General features: G+C 45.4%; 1 protein-coding gene across 1 annotated transcript; it reads right to left on the bottom strand.

Moving 5' to 3' along the window:
* On the bottom strand, positions 1-12,294 carry LOC118089660 (solute carrier family 2, facilitated glucose transporter member 5-like). Its single transcript, XM_088675018.1, has 12 exons — positions 12,205-12,294; positions 9,508-9,603; positions 8,848-8,999; positions 7,121-7,245; positions 6,660-6,812; positions 6,441-6,566; positions 5,193-5,380; positions 4,739-4,849; positions 4,064-4,165; positions 3,311-3,386; positions 3,066-3,193; positions 1-168 (listed from the first exon to the last, which is right to left on the bottom strand). The coding sequence occupies exons 1-12, from the start codon at positions 12,292-12,294 to the stop codon at positions 1-3; spliced, it is 1,515 nt and encodes a 504-aa protein (XP_088531144.1).
* Between the last annotated feature and the right edge of the window lie 10,383 nt (positions 12,295-22,677).

The following is a 22,677-nucleotide window of genomic DNA, read 5'->3' as shown; positions in this document are numbered from 1 at the left end:
CTAATTAACCACCGTGGCTGACACCTTCTTGACTGACCGCAACAACATAATTCTCTTGATATCCACGAAGGTCCTCTTCTTGGTTTCCGGGAGATAATTCGAGATAAACAAAAAGGTGGCTAGGCAGATAGGGAAATAGAACAGAAAGCAGTAGGATCCAATCGACTCCTAGAGTTGGGAAGGAAATGGGGGAGGTAGGAGAGAGAGAGAGAGAGAGAGAGAGAGAGAGAGAGAGAGAGAGAGAGAGAGAGAGAGAGAGAGAGAGAGAGATGAGCATATCACAGAAGCTTATTTACTTATCTATCATGCACATGGTGTATGTGTTTGTGTGTTTAGATCCTCATTCACATCCTGGAAGAGGGGAATGAGGGTCAGTCTGGGGAAGCTTTAGGTTAGGGTACAGAATCAGTGTGAATTCTTCAACTCAGTCAGTTTATGGATGTCAGGTTTTTGATATGGAATCTGGAGAAGTACAATATGCTGGTACTGACAAGTCAGAGAAGCAATCCAGAGGTTAAATATGGCCCACCAATCACACAGCCTGAATTTAGGTATTGCTACACCCTTCCATGACTGTGTTGTTGTTTAGTTGTTTAGTCGTGTCCGACTCTTCAAGAACACTGTCCAACCATCTCGTACTCTGTCACCCCCTTCTCCTTGTGCCCTCAATCTTTCCCAACATCAGGGTCTTTTCCAGGGAGTCTTCTCTTCTCATGAGGTGGCCAAAGTATTGGAGCCTCAGCTTCACGATCTGTCCTTCCAGTGAGCACTCAGGGCTGATTTCCTTCAGAATGGATAGGTTTGATCTTCTTGCAGTCCATGGGACTCTCAGGAGCAGGCATCCCCAAACTGCAGCCCTCCAGATGTTTTGGCCTACAACTCCCATGATCCCTAGCTAACAGGACCAGTGGTCAGGGATGATGGGAATTGTAGTCCAAAAATCTGGAGGGCTGAAGTTTGGGGATGCCTGCTCAAAAGTCTCCCCCAGCACCATAATTAAAAAGCATCAATTCTTTGACAATCAGTCTTCTTTATGGTCCAGCTCTCACTTCCATACATCACTACTATAGAAGGCACTAAAACATGGGCACCTACACAGTAGCTCTGAGCCCCAGTCTACAATGCAATAGTTGGCATCCGTCTGTCTCAGATGTGCCTTGGGGTGGGTAGGTGGGTGAAGCCAAACTGCTGGACAGTTACAGTGCCTGCTGTGGCTATAGAGACCGATATGGGAGAGGTATGTTCTGTTGCAGTTGGGGCAGATGAAGGAATCTGGTTGCACACTGACTTGATAGCTTTGATACTTTATATGGCATCAAATAACTTTTTTTAAAAAAAACCATAAATTTATAAACTGCATCACAGCTTAAAGCTTCTAGGGGCAAGCAATTGGGGGTGGGGGAAAACAACCATATTACTTTATATTTGGGATGATTTAATTTGTGGGGGAGGTAATGGTGCTACATGTGGCTGGGATTGCTTTACCAGTGCAAACCACTGGCTATCTGTTTTATGGTTCCAATCCAGGGTCCACCTGGGGACCAACTCCTCACCCCAATCTGTTCCTGAATACTTTTGGGGCCAGGGCTAATGTTTAATTAGGGTTTTAAAAGCCTTGCTGAACACGAAGTCAGGAGTCAGGTGGGGGAAGGAACCTTGTGTCTCCTTCCCCTCTCCCTACAGAGACCAGGGTGCCTCCCCATCCCCGGTGTCATGGACTGGTTGGGCACAGAGGATCTGGGAGGAACCAGCTGAGGAAGCACCAAGGGAAGCTCAGAGCCCAGGGAGTGGTGGTGGGATGATGACGAGTGGTCACAGGGAGAAGACTGGGAAGAGGAGATGCCAGAATCTGAAGGGGTAGGAGGACTTGGTGAGCTGGGAGAATCTGTGGCAGAGTGAAATCCAGAATCAAAGGCAGAAGCTGAAACAGAGGTGGAGGGAGGCCAAGAGGCCAAGATGAGTCTGGCTGGTGAGGAGTCACAAGTGTCTCCTCCTTCTGCTGTGACAAGCTCCCCTCCTTACTTTTCTCCCAGAACAAGAAGTGGCATGAAAAGGACAGAGGAGAGATTGGCTGCACAGAGGCACAGTCTCGGATTGCTTGGAAAAAGCCCTGGAGATGAAGGGACTTGAGACTGTTGTGGGGAGGAGGGGACTTTCAGCCTCGACAACTGATTTTCATGGAGTAAGACCACAGGGAATGAACTGTTCTGCTCATTAGGCCAGACATTCAACCAAGTCTGTAGAGATTTGTGTTCTTGCTAATAATGAGTTAACTCCAACTTGCGCAGTGTGATTTACTGCTGGCTCACTCATGACACCCAGATCCTAAAGGAAAGCTGCTTGCACAGTATCATCCACACCCAGCTATTGAGCGGAAGGAGTAATACAGGTTTCCCCATCCTGCCTGCCTCTCCTACATGCCTAATTCTCCACCCCCAACAGCCATGGATTGTTCTGGGCCATGTCACATGACCTGCAGTGAACTGTGGCTGTCTGAACCTGACTCATCCAAAAACTGATTCCCTCCAAATAGACCTGATTTGTTTCAGGCCTCAGCCAAATCTTCTGCACAGCCCTAAAGCAGGGGTCCCCAGACTTACCGGCGTTTGGGCCGGTTCCCACCGCGCCGATCGTGCGGCGGGCCGGAGGACGGGGAAGCGCGCGCCTGTGCGGGCCGGCGGGCAGGGGAGTGCGCGCCCGTGCGCATGTGCACGGGCGCTTACTGGCGCGGCGGCGCGTTTCCAGGGTGGAAAAACTGCCAAAAATCCGTTGTGCGCATGCGTATGGGCCTCCCCCAACCCGGAAGTGCACCAGAAATGACCTCTTCCGGGTCGGGAGAGGCCCATACGCATGCGCACAAAGGATTTTCGGCGCTTTTTTCCCGACCCGGAAGAGTGCTGCCGCGCTGCGCACCGTAAGAGCGGGCGGCGGGCAGCGGGGGTCTTCGCGGGACAGATTGGCAGGCCAATTGGGCCGCATCCGGCCCCCGGGCCGTAGTCTGGGGACCCCTGGCCCTAAAGCAAACCATTAACTCCTCATCAAAACTGACCATCAAAACCACTCACCTCTACGTGATAAAAAAGCACTCCTGTTACAAAGTGCATGAACCAGTGCACAAAGCCCGCAACCACAAAGCCTGAGGCCCGCGATGTCTGAAGGAACAGCTCCAATACAATTATGCTCGGAGTCGAATCTTGGTAGAGAGAAAGGATTCAGAAGTTCAGAACATTGAATGCAACGTTTTCACTGACTCAGCAATTTATCTTTCCTATTCATTTCCTTTACATCCTCCGTGGAGCTTAGTACTTACTTGGGCCAATGCACTGTGCAAGGAGAAATAGGAGAATAAAAACTGTGCTGAAATACGCCATCTCTTTTATGGTTTCCTATTAGAGAAAGTTGGGTATATGTCAGTTATGTACAACTAAAGTTGCAAACTACCATTTACATAGAATGGGGCCCTCCACAAGTTGCTGAGCCACAACTCCGGTCATCCCTGTCCATTTCACCATGCTGATTGAGAATGATGGGAGTTTGGGGTCCACCACACTGATTACCCCCTTGACCTTCAAGGATGTCCCTTCTTTACGATTGCCATGTCTTTCCCCGCAGCATTGCTGGCCCATGGAATGCAACAGGTGACACAGGAAATCAAGAGCGAAGCCCCTGTGAGATCTCTTGTAATGGGGGAAATCAAAATGCATGATCCAAGTGAATTTTCCAGGAAAAATCTGCAATGCCTCGTCACTCACGCCTTGAAGCTTTCAGACACAAACCTACTGGATTTTAAATTTCAGAGTGTGCATTGGACATCCAATGAAGCTGAATATTGGAAGATTCAGGATGGATAAAAGGAAGTCCTTCTTGCAGCACACAGTTGAACTATGGTACTCACTCCCCACAGGAGGCAGTGATGGCCACAAACTTGGATGGCTTTAAAGGGGGATTAGACTAGTTCACGGAGGAGAAGGCTATCAATGGCTACCACTTGCTCTGCACATATGAAAGGGGAGGATGCCCAGGTTCAAATGGCTATAATGCCCAAACTTTGTGAATTACCCACCTGTAATTCCACAGCAAATGCTAACAGAATACAGAGGATGCTGCAGATCCCAAAGCCAGAGAGAAGCAGAATCTTCCGCCCCACATGATCAACTAAAAACATCTAGAGAGAGAGAGAGAGAGAGGCAAAGAAGCAGGTGAGAGCTAGGAAGGAGTAATAAATAGCATGTGGGATTGTGGTCTGGTTCAAACACTTGCTTGGCCAAGGTTCATAAATCAATGTTTGCTCACTGTCCCCTCAGTGGCCACGGCTCCTCCTCTCTTGCACTCAGGAAGAGCCTGCCACTGATGCTGCACCACAGTCTGCTCGGCGCTTGCCCCCTCCACCCCCTCAGTATAGGGGTGGGGGTGCTGAGCCCCCTGATCAACAATATTGAGGGGGCTGAAGGCAACTCAGCCCTAAGGAGTTGGTGCCTATGGATACTGCAGCTACAAGAAGGATAATCTACAGCTCCCATGGTTCCTTGGGGAGAAGCCATGTGCTTTGAATGTATGGTGATGAAACCTTAGAATCCAAGAAATTGTACAGTTGGGAGGGACCAGAGGGGTCATCTAGTCTGACCCACTGCAATGCAAGAATCTTTGCATGGCTCAAACCCACAACCCTGAGATTTTAGAGTCTCATGCTCTACCGAATGAGCTCAGGTGAGAGAGAGAGGAGTCGGGAGATGCTTACCGAACATATGATTGCCACAGAGAAACTCAGAGTGGAAGCTATACTCATGAAGCGGACATTGTCTTTTCCAATTTTTGTATACGTGTAGGTCCTCTCTGAATAATAGTAAGCCTGAAATTAGACCAGAACAATCAGAGGTGTTAGCTCATAGTCATTTGTTTATTTGTGATTTCTTTCCCGCCGTCCCTCCCAATGGAGTCCATGGCTGAAAACATCAAATGTTAAAAGAAGTACAATCGATTAAAACTGTAATAATTTAATCATTAAAAGTGCTGAGGTGCTTGATAGTTGCGGACCTGGAGAACAGAATATCAACCGAGTGCGGAGAATATGACTGTCTCCCTAAATGCACAACATGAATGACTGGTGTCCTCACCTGTGAACTTTGTGTTCAAAACAAGTCTTTGTTTCACCTGACTCAACCTCAAAACACCTTGGCCTGCAACTCTCTTACCGCACTGATTCCGGTGAGATGCTGGGAGGCCATCAAGGTAATTACAATGATGACTTGCCATCGCAGGCTTCTCTTCCAGAGCAATTTGGGTGTGTTCAATGACTTTTCTGCCTTCGCGGCAAAGAACTCCTCGCGGAGCTCTTCCATCTCGTCCTCCACGTCTTCCCGTCCTCTCAACCTCTGCAAGGCTAGGTGGGAGAAGAGGCAGAAAGGAGGCGACTTATAAAATAACCAAAGGGGTCAGTGGAAATGAAGTTTTTTAAACCCCCAATTAAAGGCAGTGCAAAGTCCCTGTGTTAATCACAACATCAGGATAAAAGGAATGATACGATAATGACAGAGTGCTGAGATCCAATGACAGAAGTAAGGAATCTCCAGCCTGCAGGTCACTCTTGTCCCACTGAAGTTTCCAGTTTAGCTGACGAAGTTATTTTGGGCAAGCTGTGCCCACCCACACCTGCACCTAATGCCAAACAGGCAAGGGAGGGGCTTGACCAAAAGGGCAGGGCTTGACCAAAACTACTTTGTGGAGCTCATGAAGCACCCAACAGCCAGCTGGTTGTTGAGAGCCATTGATATGCTGGGCAAAGCAGAGGCCAAATGCTAAGCAGGATTGCACCTCCTTCGTATCATCTGATGCAAAGGGGAAGCGATCTTGTTGAGTTTGGGTGCATCAGAGAGCTCCCTGTAGCAAACTCTCTGGTGTGGCTGAACTCAGCAGTAAGCAGGATTTCCCCCCTCCTCTGTTGAAAGTGGGAAGAGTCTACTTACCACTGTGCTCAGAAGAGTGATTGGGTCTTTCTGCGGCCCCTTTAAAAGATTGGTCCAGCAATCTTTAAAAGGGTAGATGAAACACTTTCCAATGTTCAAATGGGAGATGTTGACATGTGAGGGGGCAGCCCACCTATCAATCATGTGATATCATCAGGATGTTATGGGATTGACAGGTGTCTTGTCCCATCCACATGTCGACGTTGGCCCACTGGCTGGGGAGAGGTAAGGATCTGGTCCCTGGAGCTGAAAAAGTTCCCTACCCTTGTCTGATGGGATGGCAAATTTTCTTCAGGCTGTTGGGGTACCCCAACTGTGTATGCTGCCCACACCCAGTGGTCCCAGTACATCTCAAAGTATTGTAAAGTTATCCACCATTCCTAATGGGATCCTAAATATGAGTTGTCCGGGAATGACCACAGGAGCTTTGCACTGTGCCCACTCCTAAAGGTCCCCGTACAATCGATAGTATTGTACCTTCTCTTGCACCATATTCATCCTTCTTCTGGATGTACAAGTACCTAGGACTTTCAGGTATGAAGGGCAGTAGGAAGACCTGACACATTGGCATGATCCCAGCAAAGCACATCAGAAACGGCCAACCTGTGCAAGAAGGGTAACAGTGATGATATTGTGAACAACGGGGATTGTGCTTCTGATCTGCTATAGGGCAGAGGGTGCTCTTTTTAAACTTACCTCTTTCATTCCCCAGGACTTCCCGAAGAGCGAGGATCTGAGCCAACAAGACACCAAAGGTAAAAAAGAAGTTGGCCGTCATGGTTATGCATCCTCGCAGCTTTACAGGCGATATCTCGCCAATGTATATGGGAACAGCACTGTAGATTATTCCTGGTTAGATGATAAATCAAGGGATAATTCATGATCTGCATGTGACATGATGCATATAAACATCTGAATATCTCCACGGTGTATAGGAGGCCCTAGTGGGGAAGTAACAGGAATTGGTCAGCACCACAAAATGTTCCCCCCATGAAGGTATGCAAAATGCCAACCAATTCTTTCTGATCTGCATGAGACATCACTGTGTTAAATGATGCAGAGACATGGCAGGTAACAACGTAAGTTACGGGGATGTGTTTAATGAAAATAAATAAATAAGTAAGTAAGTAACCACTCAGTCCAGTACCCTGACTCACCTGAGCATATTCCAGTCAACACGCGTGCAACCATTTTGAATTCATATGTAGTTAGGTCATACGTGCAACCCATGAGTATAGCAGAGATAATAGACAAAAGATTAGTAATAATCAAAGTACCTTTCCTGAAAAGACAAGGAAAGCAGAAAAGTTTGTGTGGGTTGGGAGTTGCCAGTGAAGATATGGTACCACCAAAAGAGCAGCAGCAGGAGAACAGCTATCATAGCTGCCAAGTTTCCCGTATTCCCCGGGAAACCCCTATTTTTTCCAGCTGTCCCCAGCCGAAAAAAACGGATTTTTTTTTTGTCCCCCCCCCGGTTTATTCTGGCACGGCGGCCATTTTGGAACTGGGCGGAGCATGCTCAGAAGCGACTTTTGATGCTGCTTTGCCCAGTTCCAAAATGGCTGCAGCGCTACTTCCGGCCCAGTCCCTTATTTCTCAGGCAGGTATGGCAGCTATGGAAGTGCAGCAAGGCCTTCAGCTTTCTATGGATACTATGTTCTGCACTTTGCTAGTTATGGGTGGAGACCTGCAAGGCACTGACTGTCCTATTCTTAAGCACTTTAAAATTATCCAAGATTTCAGCAGACATTGCTCACATGTTTCCATAAGGTCTAGTAAGTTGGCTTTTGCAACCCTGCTATGTTCCCGTGTGGGGTGCAGAGCTTGGGGTCTTTTACCTGCAAGCTTGTGCTCTACCTCTGAGCTACCTTTCTAAAGGGTATATCATAAGGCCAGTTATTAGATGCTACCGCAGAGATGTAGGTCTGCAGCAACTGTATTTCCTCACTTCCCCTGAAGCAGGCATAGGCAAACTCAGCCCTCCATACGTTTTGGGACTACAACTCCCATAATCCCTGACCACTGGTCCTGTTAGCTAGGGGTGATGGGAGTTGTAGTCCCAAAACATCTGGAGGGCTGAGTTTGCCTATGTCTGCCCTGCAGCTTGGTCCCTCTCCGAGGTGCTGATCCTGTCTTATCTTCCTTTTCTGTCTGCCTAGAACTTTGGGACTTTACTTAGCCCTGGTGGCTATATCGTCCACTATCTGAGTCACTATGGGGATCACAGACCAGTTGGTGGTGGTTACAAGTGTGGAGAGGCACCCGGAGCATGCTTTTTAAAGTGAGTATGAGAATGAGACTCTTAATCACAGGGTCATGGGTTTGAGTCCCACAGGCCAAAGATTCCTGCAACGCAGGGGGTTGGTCTAGATGGCCCTCGTGATCCCTTCCGACTCTACAACTGTATGATTCTATTTCCATTCATCTTGCAGATTCATAACCATGTTGTGGCCAAAAGCTATCAAAGCCACAGACGATAAAATACAATACAAAAGATACTGGCTCAAGAATCTAAGAACAATAGAAACCATTTCAGGAGTTCTACAGGTAGCATTCCATTATAGAATTGGGTAACACTGCAGGGAAAGCTTTCTTAAGTTATTAGTAGCTGTCATGGGCTTTCCATAGGCACCTGCAGACATTCCATTGGCACCTGTGGGCTAACATGAGGACAAGATGCTGGAACTAGATGGGCCTTTGGCCTGATCCAGCAGGGCCCGTCTAATGTTCTTCTTGTGACCTCCCCCCCCCTTCATGGGCCATTAGGTATGTGTGGTGGTGAGCAATGTGATGGATCAGGGCATGTAGGTCAGAAGCAACTCAATTTCCCTCACTTCTCACCAGCCTAGGGCATGCAGTTCATCAGTCGAGATTCTGTCTATACCTGCCACATCTATCCTCCAGGATGCCAATCGTAAGTGCCCCAAATATACCTCCCAGTGGATATAAAGCGATGGAGGAGGACATCAAGAATATCCTGATGCTGGGGTCTATCTTTTGGGGGTAAGTGGTTACGTTATAAAAGTCTTTTATGAGCTAGGAGAGAAGCACAGAAAAGTTGGTGTTAGGACGGTTCAACACATCACATGATAGCGGAATCTCAGCGGTTGTGACCAGGGATGGGAGAGACTGTCAATCTCTCTCAATCTCTCATTTGTTCCTTCTTAAGTCCAGTCCTCTTCAGGTCCATATCAGTTTGTGATGTTTTTAAAGTCCTCATGAAAATTCAACCACCTTTAAGTGTGGATTTCTCTAAATTTACAAACGTTTTCTCTCCCCCCCCCAAAAAAAAATAACACCAGAAATTGAGGAAATCCAATGGAACTAGATGTTGGAAGATTCAGGAGAGTCAAAAGAAAGCACTCCTTCAAGCAGCACTGTCACTATTGATGGCATTGACAGTCACTAACTTGGACAAACCCGTGAATAATTAGGTTGTCAGTGACTGCTAGCCACAATAGTTATGGCTTACCTCCACTTTCAGAGGCACAACAAATAACCCCTTAGGTAACACAGCCCACAAAGTAAAAGAAGCCATTTGTACCACAGAAGGGGAGTAGATCAGCCAGATGTTGTAACCATAGGTTGAAGACAGGAGGCAGGTAGCAAACAACACCCAAAGAAGTGTCCTTGACAAGTCCTACAGGAAGAAGCAGGAGATACTGTGATGAGACAGGGCAGAATACTTGCATTTCTTTCTTGTTAATTAGGTGCATTTACAACTAAGAAGCAGAAAGATAGAAGAGAGAGCTGCCTTCAGTCCTCAAGGGAGGTACATCTGGTGGACATGCAGATATTCCTTGACAATTACAACTTTCCAAAATCATCATCATCATCATCATCATCATCATCCCAAGGGGTCTTTGATACTAAGAGGCTACTTGGAGTTCTGAGGATCCCAAGGATTTAAAGAAGGAGAAATCTGATTATGACTGTTTAATTATCCCCCTGAACAGTTTTCAACAGTAGTAAAACAACAAATGCAAGATTAAAAACAAATAAATAAACAAGAATAAATTATATGCAACACAAATGCCAATCAGTATATAATACCATAAAGTCAAACCTCGGTTTGCGACCGCTTCGGTTTGCGACCACTGCGGACCCGGAAGTGTTTACATCCGGGTTCTGCGGTGCTTGGATGTGCAGAAGCAATCTGTGCAGTGTGCGCATGCGCAGAAGCGCTCTATCGACGCTTCATGCATGCGCAGAAGTGTGCATCGGGGAGCGACCGATTCGGGGAGCGGCCGGCTCCGCGGAACGGATTGCTTTCGCAAACCGAGGTACCACTGTACTGGATGAATCCCAAACCGGAATTAAGATTGCCAGAAGAAATATCAACATCCTCACATATGCAGATGACACAACCTTGATGGCAGAAAGAGAGGAGGAATTAAAGAAACTTTTAATGAGGGTGAAAGAGGAGAGCGCAAAATAAGGTCTGAAACTCAACATCAAAAAAACAAAGATCATGGCCACTGGTCCCATCACCTCCTGGCAAATAGAAGGGGAAGAAATGGAGGCAGTGAGAGATTTTACTTTCTTGGGTTCCATGATCACTGCAGATGGTGACAGCAGTCACAAAATTAAAAGACGCCTGCTTCTTGGGAGAAAAGCAATGACAAACCTAGACAACATCTTAAAAAGCAGAGACATCACCTTGCCGACAAAGGTCCGTATAGTTAAAGCTATGGTTTTCCCAGTAGTGATGTATGGAAGTGAGAGTTGGATCATGAAGAAGGATGATTGTCGAGAATTGATGCTTTTGAATTATGGTGCTGGAGGAGACTCTTGAGCAGGCATCCCCAAACTTTGGCCCTCCAGATGTTTTGGACTACAATTCCCATCATCCCTGACTACTGATCCTCTTAGCTAGGGATCATGGGAGTTGTAGGCCAAAACATCTGGAGGGCCGCAGTTTGGGGATGCCTGCGCTTGAGAGTCCCATGGACTGCAAGAAGATCAAACCTATCTTAAGGCAATCAGCCCTGAGTGCTCAGTGGAAGGACAGATCGTGAAGCTGAGGCTCCAATACTTTGGCCACCTCATGAGAAGAGAAGACTCCCTGGAAAAGACCCTGATGTTGGGAAAGATGGAGGGCACAAGGAGAAGAGGACGACAGAGGACGAGATGGTTGGACAGTGTTCACCAACATGAGTCTGACCAAATTGCGGGAGGCAGTGGAAGACAGGAGTGCCTGGTGTACTCTGGTCCATGGGGTCACGAAGAGTCAGACACAACTAAATGACTAAACAAGCAACAAGTATAAAACCATATCAAAGCCAGAACATACTCAACAACATAAGACCCATTTAAAATCTGCATCAAACCAGATCCGGAAAAACAATTTAGTGAGGGAAATTAAATGTTAGCAAAGTCACTTAAATAATGCAAATAGGCTCCAGGCCTTGTACCTAGCAGAAAGACTTTCAACCAGACATACGGAGGAAAACTCTCTCAGAACTTCACAGCCAATCAGAGGACATTTTACTTCAGTAAAGTTCATGGCACTTTGCTTGGCTGCTAAGCAATACTTTCAGCCATCCCGCTCTTGGCTAGATGACTTTTGCACTATATGAATTAACCCTTGAGTTACGAACTGAATGATCCCTGCTGCTGCACTTCCAACTGCTACTCATGTGTCAATGTTCTACATAGACATTATTTTCCAGATAAACCAGCTTTTTGCTTAGCTCTTTATCAGAGACACAACTAAATCGTGCCATGCATAGCAAAGATACATCTCATGATGACTCAAAGGAAGGCCTTCTCTGTGGTGGCCTCACATTGAGGAATCACCTCCTGTTAAGAGATAGGATGGGCAATCTAATTGCAGGTTTTCCTTCTACCAGTCAGTTAAACCTCATCTTTTCACTTTAGCACTGAGTCTTAAAACTGTCTTTTCTGAAATCTGGATATTCTGCTACATGTTTTGTTGTTACCTCATAGTGCTGGTTTTATTTTGTAAACCACCACATTGACATAATTTGAATAAAACTTTTTTTAAAAATGTGAAAAATAATACTGTAGTATAATGGGTTGTATTCAGACTTAGTCATGCTTAAAGAAGACCCGTTGAAATGAGTCCAGTGGGACTACTCCCACCATGATTATTTCCGGATCCCACCCAATATATTGTGAACCAAACTGTACTATTAGCTTATAAGTTAATGCTGTATCTGAAACCTGGGAAACAATTACACAGCGACTTTGATTTTTCAATGTGTTATAAACCCAGTACCTTGCATGCAGCCTGCAGCCCCACCCGTTTCTTGGGTTTTTTACTAGTTTCTACCTCCTTTTTGTCCATGGTTTCCTGAGTAGAAGTCATAAAAAAGGCTCACCTAGGGGAAAATAAGATAGTGTTGTTGGTAGAAGGCAGCTGATCAGATGCCTCCAGGAAGCCCATAAGCAAGGTATGGAGGCAAGGCACTATGCCAATAATTTGTCTCTGTGATGGCCACCTTACAGCCTCCCTAGGGTCTTCCCAGCTAACACAGAATGCACGCCTCTGCTCGACTGACTCCCCGCCTTTAAAGAGCTGCTGCCATGAGGCAGGGGTTAATTACTGCCATGAGGCTGTCCCTTATCATCCAATTTCCGAATTTCCCTGGGGTCTCCCTAAAAGTAGTGTGGGATGAAATCTTCTAAGCATGAGGGCATCATGTTAGCTATTCAAATGGGGAGATTGGAAGGCAGGCAAAGACCACCACTGCAAGGACTACTCAAACGGAATTCCCCCTACAGGGTGATCTACCATCAACTGCACTGTGTGAAGCATCCCGGTGTGTTTTCAATACATAGATACCCTTTTCTGGGTCTTTAAAATATGCAAATAAATGTTACTTTTAAACTGCCTTCTAGAACCCATATCCTGAATGTTGGGGTATAAATAACTGACCCGGGGTTCGCTTGATACAACTCAGCTGAAGTCTGGTTCTCCCCTGAATCAACCCAGTTCATCTTGGGATTTGACTGAATCCAGTGCACAGCCCTAGTTGGATCAGCCAGAGAACTGGGAAGTAATGAGATCTGCCTAGAGGCATCCCTTCAACCATGCAGAGGGTAGATCCCACAGGATGGAAGACAAATAGGCCAAGAGCACCCAGACTTACCATAGCTTTCTGTAACTTGTGAGTAGGGGGAAACTGAGCCCAGCACAACTGTTCTGTAGAAATAAGGCATTTCAGAACCTCTAAGAGAATTCTGGGAGACAATCAAGGGAAGGGCATCAGAAGGTTCCAGGAAAAGCTATTGACAGTTGGAAGGTGACATAATGCAATGATGGAATGTGGATTAGCTGCTGGTGTGGCAGAGCTGGAAGGTGACTGAGCTATGAATCAATAAGTCCTCTTGCCATTATTGATTGAAGTGCAGAGTGTTTGAGGACTGGGACATTCTCAGGGAAACCAAATGCTTGTTTACAAAGCTATTGTACTACCAACCTTGCTGTATGCTTGTGGACCACTTACAAACGCCATCTCCAACTTCTCAAAGATTCCATCAACGGTGTCTCCAAAAAATCTTACACATCACTTGGGAAGACAGACGAGCTAATATCAGTGCACTGGATGAAGCAAAGATCACCAGTGTTGAAGTAATTATTCTTCAACATCATCTTCATTGGACTGGCCATGTTGTGTGGATGCCTGATTATCGTCTTCCAAAGCAACTACTCTATTCCGAACTTAAAAATGGAAAGCGTAATGCTGGTGGTCAACAAAAGAGGTTTAAAGACTGTCTCAAGGCAAATCTTTTTAAAAAATGTAGTATAAACACCGACAACTGGGAAACACTGGCCTGCAAGCGCTCCAATTGAAGAACAGCCTTTACCAAAGGTGTCATGGACTTTGAAGACACTCGAACTCAGGACGCAAGGGAGAAACATGCTAAGAGGAAGCCACGCTTGGCAAATCCACATCGTTATCAACTCCCTCCAGGGAACCAATGTCCCCACTGTGGAAGGACATGTGGGTCCAAAATTGGCCTCCACTTACGGACTCACTGTTAAAACTGTGTTTATGGAAGACAATATCACTTGGCTATGAGTGATTGCAGAAGAAGAAGAAGAAGAAGAAGAAGAAGAAGAAGAAGAAGAAGAAGAAGAAGAAGAAGAAGAAGAAGAAGAAGAAGAAGAAGAAGACTTTATGGCCTTAGCGAAGCCACATAATCCCTTAGCCTTCTTTTCCATCTTCAATTTTTAAGGTGTTTTAAATACTTTGTTGATTTACTTTCATAGAAACATTGAATGGGAGAGTTGGAAGGGTCCCAAAGGGACATCTAGCCCAACTTCTTGCAATGCAATTAAAGAACCCCTGACATATTTTAATATGCATGCTGCTTTAGGAAGAAGGGTGGGATATAAATTCAACAAACAATCAAACATGTGTAATAAACTCATACTGACCTACTTTTATAAAATCCTTATTAGGATTACAGTGTGATGTTAGACATAGGAGCCAACTTTTAGGAGCCGAGGACACTTCCCCCCCCCCTAAGATATTTAAGGGGACCGCTCCCCCAAAAAGTTGGTGGGCATTGCCATTCAAATGGTTTGTGTGCAGCGTGTCACGTGATTGATTATGCATGGCGGGGGTTACCTGCCCCCCCCCAAATATATTTTATTTAAGTTGGCACCCCTGGTGCCAGGGAAACTTTTGAAAGTGCTACATTCAAATATATAAACCCCAACATTTTCCCATTTGAAAACAGTCACGTGCTTTGAGATCGCTCCAATTCTCATACCAAGCAGTCGTGTTCCAGCCACTTTACCTCTCAGTTGTTGTTGGAAGCATATTATGAAATTGTTTCCTCTGCTGAAGCCTCTCTATTGATTTAAAAGCTAGTGGGAGGGGGTGGCCTACAGAATTGTCTTACAATGTGTTCTTTATAAATCTTTTATTAAAGTTTTAAACATGCAAAATCAACCACCTGGTCATGGTCTTCACCAATATAATGAAATATATTGTACAGGGGTACCTTGGCTCTCGAAGGTACTGTACCACTTAATCCATTCCTGGAGTCCATTCGACTCCCGAAACCGTTTGAAAACCAAGGCATGGTTTCCGATTAGCTGCAGGAGCTTCCTGCAGTCAAGCGCAAGCCGTGTCGGATGTTCGGCTTCCGAAAAATGTTCACAAACCAGGGCACTTCTGGGTTTGAAGCATTCAGGAGCCAAAACATATGAGTACCAAGGGGTTCGAGAACCAACGTACGACTGTATTCCTATTTCAAACAGAGGAAGTATTCTAAAAATGAATCTGTACACGAGAATTGAGACTGACAAATTTTAGGCATTTCTGTATTCTCTTTTGCTCTTTTTTTGGGGGGGGGATGCAGAAAGGACTGGACTGCCTGCAAGCTATGGTGTGTTCTCAATAAAGCCATTGTAAGTATCCCAGGATCTTTCATCTTGTGCCATGTGTGCCCATTCAGGGAGCAGGAAAATTCTAGTGTCCAGACTAAAGTTTGATTCGTGCAATTGTGGTTTATTGTTTGATGGTTTGCATACCCACTATTTTCTTATATTTGAATAAATATACAGTCATAGCTTGGGTTACAGGCGTTTCAGGTTGTGTCTTTTCGGGTTGCGCTCCACGCCAAACCCGGAAGTTCCAGAACGGGTTACTTCCTGGTTTCGGCGCCCGCACATGCACAGAACCACTAAATCACGCTTTGTGCATGCGCGGGCACCGTATCACAACCCGCACATGCGCAGGCATGGGTTGTGAACGCTGTGGGTTGTGAGCGTGCCTCCCGCACGGATCACGTTCACAACACGAGTGTCCACAGCAACCCTTTTCACCACAGCTACAGTTTCTTGCGTCTTCTTTAAGATTTGCTGGCAATGATTTACCAGGGATAGGTAACAAAATAACAGGACCTATCCTTGATAGATTGGGAGCACTGGAATGTGCAGTTTCAGCCACCAGACACTTGTGAGATCAAAGGAAAATGAAGGGAGCTTGGAGCAACCAATCTCCTTACACACAAAAACCATTTCCTATACTGTTCCTTTTTTCTTATTTAAAAAATTGGCTAGAAAAAAATATATCACCAAAAGGAAGGATTTCATGATGATTCTCTTCAGTGGCCAGATTTAAAATAATAATAATAATTACACGCTCCAAACTTCCTGTTATTCATGGCAGTATTCAAAGAATTGCCTCAAGCCAGCCAGTGCTGATAACCATCTGGGATGGAGGCATTGGGGAACAGATGGGATACACTGACAAATACAAGGGGCAGATGGAAGCAGATGATCACTGTTTTTGTGAAGAGCAATCCGTGGTGGTGATGTGTGAGTGAGGACTTTGCAGCAGGCGAAGTAACTTGAAGGTGGTGGAACTGAGGAGACTGAGAATTTTCATGGCTGGCAGGGATTTTGATCCTGAAACCTGTTCACTCACAGTTCACACCCTTTCGTTTTTGATCCACCCCTACTTAAAAGAGGTGGGGATTGAGGCCTTGTGAGCACCATCTATGATAAGATCCTAGGCCAAGCCTTAGGGACGTGGGTGGGGCTCTGGTCTAAACCACTGGCCCTCTTGGACTTGCTGATCAGAAGGTTGGCGGTTCAAATCCCCATGTCGGGGTGAGCTCCCATTGCTCGGTCCCAGCTCCTGCCAACCTAGCAGTTTGAAAGCACGCAAGTGTAAGTAGATAAATAGGTACTGCTCCGGTGGGAAGGTAAATGGCGTCTCTGTGCGCTGCTCTGGTTTCAGTGTTCCATTGCGCCAGAAGTGGCTTAGTCATGCTGGCCACATGACCCGGAGAAACTGTCTGTGGACTAATGCTGGCTCCCTCGGCCTGTAAGGCGAGATGAGCGCCACAACCCCAGAGTCATCTGGGACTGAACTTAACTGTCTGGGGTCTTTTACCTTTACCTTTAGGCTGCCTTACCTTCAAGGTCATTCTAGGTCTGGTAGTGGAAACATGCAGTGTTTTATAACAGAGAAAAAGAACCCAAGAGTTCTCTTTTCTATAACAAGGTCATTAAAAGGAAGAAGAAGAAAAAGAAGGAGGAGGAGGAGGAGGAGGAGGAGGAGGAGGAGGAGGAGGAGGAGACATCTCTCTGTACTTTGTGTTAGCTCTAAGTGCAAATCACTGGACAGCTTTAAAAGCCATTACCTAAATACTTCCCAGTCTTTCCACAAAACATCACAAATCATTTTGTTCAGAAGCCAGGAAGGGGGGAAATAATTAGTGCTAAGAAAAAAAGTGTGTGTGTGTGTGTGTGTGTGTGTGTGTGTGTGAGAGAGAGAGAGAGAGAGAGAGAGAGAGAGAGAGAGAGAGAGAGAGAGAGAGAGAACTGTTCTTCTTTCTCTAGCATCAAAAAGGTTTCTTTACAATAAAGGACTTAAAGCCCTCAGGATTCAGAAGACACATGAAGTGACCCACGAGTCTTTTAATTATATTTGCTAAGCCTGAGGCATGTAGAAGCATCTTCTATTTTAAGAAGGGTAAATTATAATATCAGCGCCTGTCTGTCCAAAATGAATGTGCAATTTTGGCAAGCAGAAATACTTGACAATGTTTCCTTGCTTAAGGAAAATGACAATGACAACACTAATCCTACCAACCTTTGGGAGGCTACAAAAGCATTTGCATCAAAGAAAAACCACAGTTTTTTTTAAACAAAAAAAAAACACCTCTACAATAATAACCAAACTAGGAATGGATTTACTAACTAATTATAAAAGTTTGGATTCAAAAGACCTCTGAAATAGACACTTTGAAAATTTATAGCACACTAGTCAATCTCTTATAGGGGAATGTGGAGGTAAAACTCAGAAGTTTGGAAAACCCTTCTGCAGATGATATTACTTGACATGTGGTTAAGGAACTTGGTACATTTTGGGAGGGGGTCTCCTGTTAATTCCGCTAAGCAGGACCCTGGATATCTGCTCTAAGCCACTGTTGAATCATAGAGTTGGAAGAGACCACAAGGGTCATCCAGTCCAACCCCCTGCCAAGCAGGAAACACCATCAAAGCATTCTTGGCATGTGCCTGTCAAGCCTCTGCTTAAAGACCTCCAAAGAAGGAGACTCCACCACACTCCTTGGCAGCAAATTCCACTGCCGAACAGCTCTTACTGTCAGGAAGTTCTTCCTAATGTTTAGGTGGAATCTTCTTTCTTGTAGCTTGAATCCATTGCGTTGTGTCCGCTTCTCTGAAGCAGCAGAAAACAACCTTTCACCCTCCTCTATATGACATCCTTTTATATATTTGAACATGGCTATCATATCACTCCTTAACCTTCTCTTCTCCAGGCTAAACATACCCAGCTCCCTAAGCCGTTCCTCATAAGGCACCGTTTCCAGGGCTTTGACCATTTTGGTTGCCCTCTTCTGGACACGTTCCAGCTTGTCAGTATCCTTCTTGAACTGTGGTGCCAACAGTGCCGTCTTAAGTGCCCCTGGCGCCGTGGTGTGCCGGATCCTTCCGGTGCCCTCCCGCCCCGTTTCCCAGCGCAGCGGGCGGGTGGGCGTCACGCGCAGCGCGGCTGCCACAGGCGCTGCTGTGCGATGGGCGGGCAGGCAGGCAGGCGCAGTGCAGCTGCCGTGGGCGCAGCTGCGCGGCGGATCGGCCGGCCAGCGGGTGGGCGCAGCTCGCGGCGCCCTCCTGGCGGGCCGGCACCATGGTGCCCTGCGCCACCCAGCCTGCACGTAGGGGCGGCCCTGGGTGCCAAGAACTGGACACAGTACTCCAGGTGAGGTCTGACCAGAGCAGAATACAGTGGTACTATTACTTCTCTTGATCTAGATGCTATACTCCTATTGATGCAGCCCAGAATTGCATTGGCTTTTTTAGCTGCTGCATAACACTGTTGACTCATGTCAAGTTTGTGGTCTACCAAGACTCCTAGATCCATTTCACATGTACTGCTCTCAAGCCCGGTGTCTCCCATCCTGTATTTCTGCCTTTTATTTATTTTTTTGCCCAAGTGTAGTACTTTACATTTCTCCCTGATAAAATTCATCTTGTTTGTTTGGGCCAGTTGTCTAATCTGTTTAGGTCATTTTGAAGTGTGATCCTGTCCTCTGGGGTATTAGCCACCCCTCCCAATTTGGTGTCATCTGCAAACTTGCTCAGGATGCCCTCAAGTCCATCATCCAAGTCATTGATAAAGATGTTGAATAAGACTGGGCCCATGCAGAATCGCTCTGCAGGTTTTTAAAAATGTCACTTCTCTTGGTAAGTTGGAAGAGCGCATTTCAGTCCTCTTGTGAATAAGGACATTCCAAGCATCTTTATAAGTCTAAGAAAAGTGACTCAGTGAATCCCATCAGCTGTTCATAATCCAAGCATCTAGATGGGGAGTGTGTTCTTGGCACCCTCCCCTTATTACAATGAGTAATAGAACAGACAGTGCATATCATTTTTTCAACTCACGCAACCTGACAAAAAGATTTATTGTGAATTATTATAACATTCTGAAAATGCATAATTACCTTTTAACCCAAACTCTCAAGTTGGCAAACACAAATCAATACTTTACAGCTCTGGCAGGGCATTTTACTGGCCTTTATTGCGAGATGTGAGACACACAGAATGAGAAACAGGCTGGAGTCCCATTAGAACGTGTGGAACTTTCAATGGAATAAACTTTCAATGGAAAAAGGCAGTGCTGAAATGGGGAAAGGTGTTAGTTAATGAGAACAAAAATATGTAACAACAAGCGATAAACTAAACGATGCGTGTTATACTCTCTCAATCTGTAAACGCAAGGCTGTCCCAATACATTCTGGTGCCTGAGGCAGACCCCAAAATGATGCCAGGAAAGAAAAGAAGGGGTGAGTGAAGATCTATATCAAGAACAAGGGGGAAAGAAAGATAAACATTGAGATCTGCTGCCTGAGACAACTGCCTCAGCTTGCCTTATAGGTGGGCTCGCGCCCTGTAATCTGGGGAACCGGGTTCGCATCTCCACTCCTCCACATGCAGAAGTGGGCTAGTCACACTTCTCTGAAGTCTCTCAGCCCCACTCACCTCACAGAGTGTTTGTTGTGGGGGAAGAAGGGAAAGGAGAATGTTAGCTGCTTTGAGACTCCTTCGGGTAATGATAAAGAGGGATATCAAATCCAAACTCTTCATCATCCTCATCATCATCTTCTATCTCACAATTGTCTACTCACTTTGGCAACAATCCCCAAGCACTCAGGAGCAGATGTCTTATACTAGAGATCCTTTCAAGTGGACATGTCAGGGACTGAATTTGGAATCTTCTTTACAACTCAACTATGGTGAAATGTGCAAGACAGGGAGAGATTCTCACTAAATAGAGTTCAGGGGTCATAGACAACAGGCTGAAAGTGGAAAGCCATAAATCTCACCCCAGGAATTGAGAGGACCAGATGCTCAGCCAGTGTGACACAGAGACGTTTAAGAAAAGATGCTCTGCGATCCACGGTGTCAAATACAATGAAATGTGAAAAGGCTCCTTAAATTTATCAGAAACGCTACTCAGCTCCTCTTAACAACGATGACAAAGATCAAGAAGTGCAGGCATCATGCTACACAGCCCTCTGCCAAGAGATCAGAGCTGACAGTGATGAACAAGAGGCATCGTTTCTTCCCTGACCTCTGGGTGTGAGGTCAGGTGTCCAACAAGTAGGGAAGTGAGTCTTTCAACTGCTGACAATGGTGCCTGGATACTTAGAGACTGCTCGGCTGATGCTCCTGAAGCAATCATCAATGACCAGAGGAGAAGCCCATCCAACACTTTCCCTAGGGCTATGTAAACCACATTACTGACAGGGACCAGAAGGGACCAGAAGGCCTAGGCATATTATACTGGCTACGCTGGTTACCAAGTACAGTGGTACCTCTACTTACAAACTTTATTCATTCCAGAGATCCGTTCTTAACCTGAAACTGTTCCTAACTAGAGGCGTGCTTTCGCTAATGGGGCCTCTTGCTGCCGCTGTGCCGCCGGCACATGATTTCCGTTCTCATCCTGGGGCAAAGTTCTCAACTCGAGGTAACTATTCCAGGTTAGTGGAGTTTGTAACCTGAGGCATTTGTAACCTGAGGCGTTTGTATCATGAGGTACCACAGTAGTTTCTGTGTTCAGTTCAAAGTGCTGGGTTTTTTTTAAAAAAAAAATCTCCAAACCCCTATGAGGTTTAGGACTCCAATATCCCAAGGACCACCCCTCTTCACATGAAACAATCTGAACCTTGCATTCCTCAACAGAGACCCTTCTCCATCTGCCTCAACCTAGATTGTGGAGGAATGAAGCTACACAAGAACGAGTCCCCCACCCCACAATGGAATGCTCTCCCCAAGGAAATATGCCTGGTGCCATCATTGTCAGTTTTTGGGTGCCAAGCTCAGATATATTCAATTAGCTAGACTTTTGGTGATTAAGATAATTTTGATTTGAAAACAAAAAGCTTTTAATTGATTTTACCTGTTTGCATTTGATATTGTTGTTAAAAAAAAGTGACCATTTAATGCTAATAATTATTATTAATGAGGCCTGGTGGAAGGCAGAAGCAAGGCAGCCCAATCTAGAGAAGGAGTGTGATTGGCTCCTGCATGGACCATTGGTCATCCTGAGAGAACTCCATTTTGTAGGTTTTTAGAGTTGTAAACTGCCACTTGAGTGCCTTGGCAGAGGAGTGAAAAATAAACTCAATGCATAAATAAATGATCCATATTGTTTTATTGAATCTCTTATGTCCTTTCTATTTCACCTGGACCAATCAATTCAAGATACTGTACCTCTGTTTGTGTGAAGGAATGCTTAAGTATAAGAATATAAACCAACTTCACTAAGTTAATAAGAATTAACTTTGGAATCTGACATCAAAGTTGAAAAACGCTGGTGTCAAAGTGGAAAGCTATTTCGACATTTGCAGAGATCTCATTAAGAAATCTACCATGTGGAAAACTTAACTAGGCTCATTTTACTTGCATCGGTGCTGGAGCTGCATTGACAGAGAATTGATTCATAAATGATCCTATCAGCTATCATTAGCCATAACAGCTAAATGGAAAGTCTTTGCCAGCACACCACCAGGAGCCAGCAGCTGGTGGAGGGGGAATCAGGGAAACCATCCAGTTGCTGGCTATCTGCTACCAGGAACAGAAGGCTAATCTTGTACCCATTTGGGGAATTCATTCTATGGGCAATGGCCATTAGGGTGATGACTTCTTCATTTTTTCCTCAAAAATTATTTCCTGTAGCACAAATGGATGAACTTTTGCCTATTAATGACTAAAATGAGGTATATTCATTTGAAATATTAAAAAAGGTTACGCACAAACCATTTTTTGTATGCTGTTTTACCATTTCATAAAATTGTATTAACAATTCTATATATATTTCGTATCAAATTTGGACACAACACCACATTCCACAATGGGGAGTGTTCTTAGCAACATAGGGTATACAAATGTCATACCTGTGCAAGGTAAAAGCCCCTTTTGGGGACCTCAAAACTCAGCAAGCAGACCCTGCTGGGCATGCTGGGGAAAGAACCTACAGGGGAGGTAGCAAAACATCGTCCTCTAGCGGCGTCTATACTGTTACTGCAGCTAAAAAAAGCTTCCTTGTGTGTTTGATGCTCCTATATAATGTTGCATATATGTGACTCTAAAGCTTGGGTTCAATTTTATATCTGCTTACAGTGACTTCAAAAATGGTTGGTCAAAAAACTGATAAATAAAAATTTTAAAATCATTTTGTGCGTGAGGGTTTTTTAA

The sequence above is a fragment of the Zootoca vivipara genome, chromosome 8 (genome assembly GCF_965207765.1).
Source record: "Zootoca vivipara chromosome 8, rZooViv2.hap1.1, whole genome shotgun sequence".
Taxonomy (NCBI): Eukaryota; Metazoa; Chordata; class Lepidosauria; order Squamata; family Lacertidae; genus Zootoca; species Zootoca vivipara.
The sequence above is the reverse complement of the archived record's forward strand: the minus strand, read 5'-3'. Positions and strand labels throughout refer to the sequence as shown.

Excerpts from the sequence above, each read along its gene's own strand:
- LOC118089660 (XM_088675018.1), bottom strand. The coding sequence starts at position 12,294 with ATGACTTCTACTCAGGAAACCATGGACAAAAAGGAGGTAGAAACTAGT. Across the intron at positions 9,000-9,507 it reads TGATCTACTCCCCTTCTGTG|CTCATAAAAGACTTTTATAA; the intron begins GTACAAATGGCT and ends CTTCTCTCCTAG. Across the intron at positions 4,850-5,192 it reads ATCTCACCGGAATCAGTGCG|GCTTACTATTATTCAGAGAG; the intron begins GTAAGAGAGTTG and ends GTCTAATTTCAG.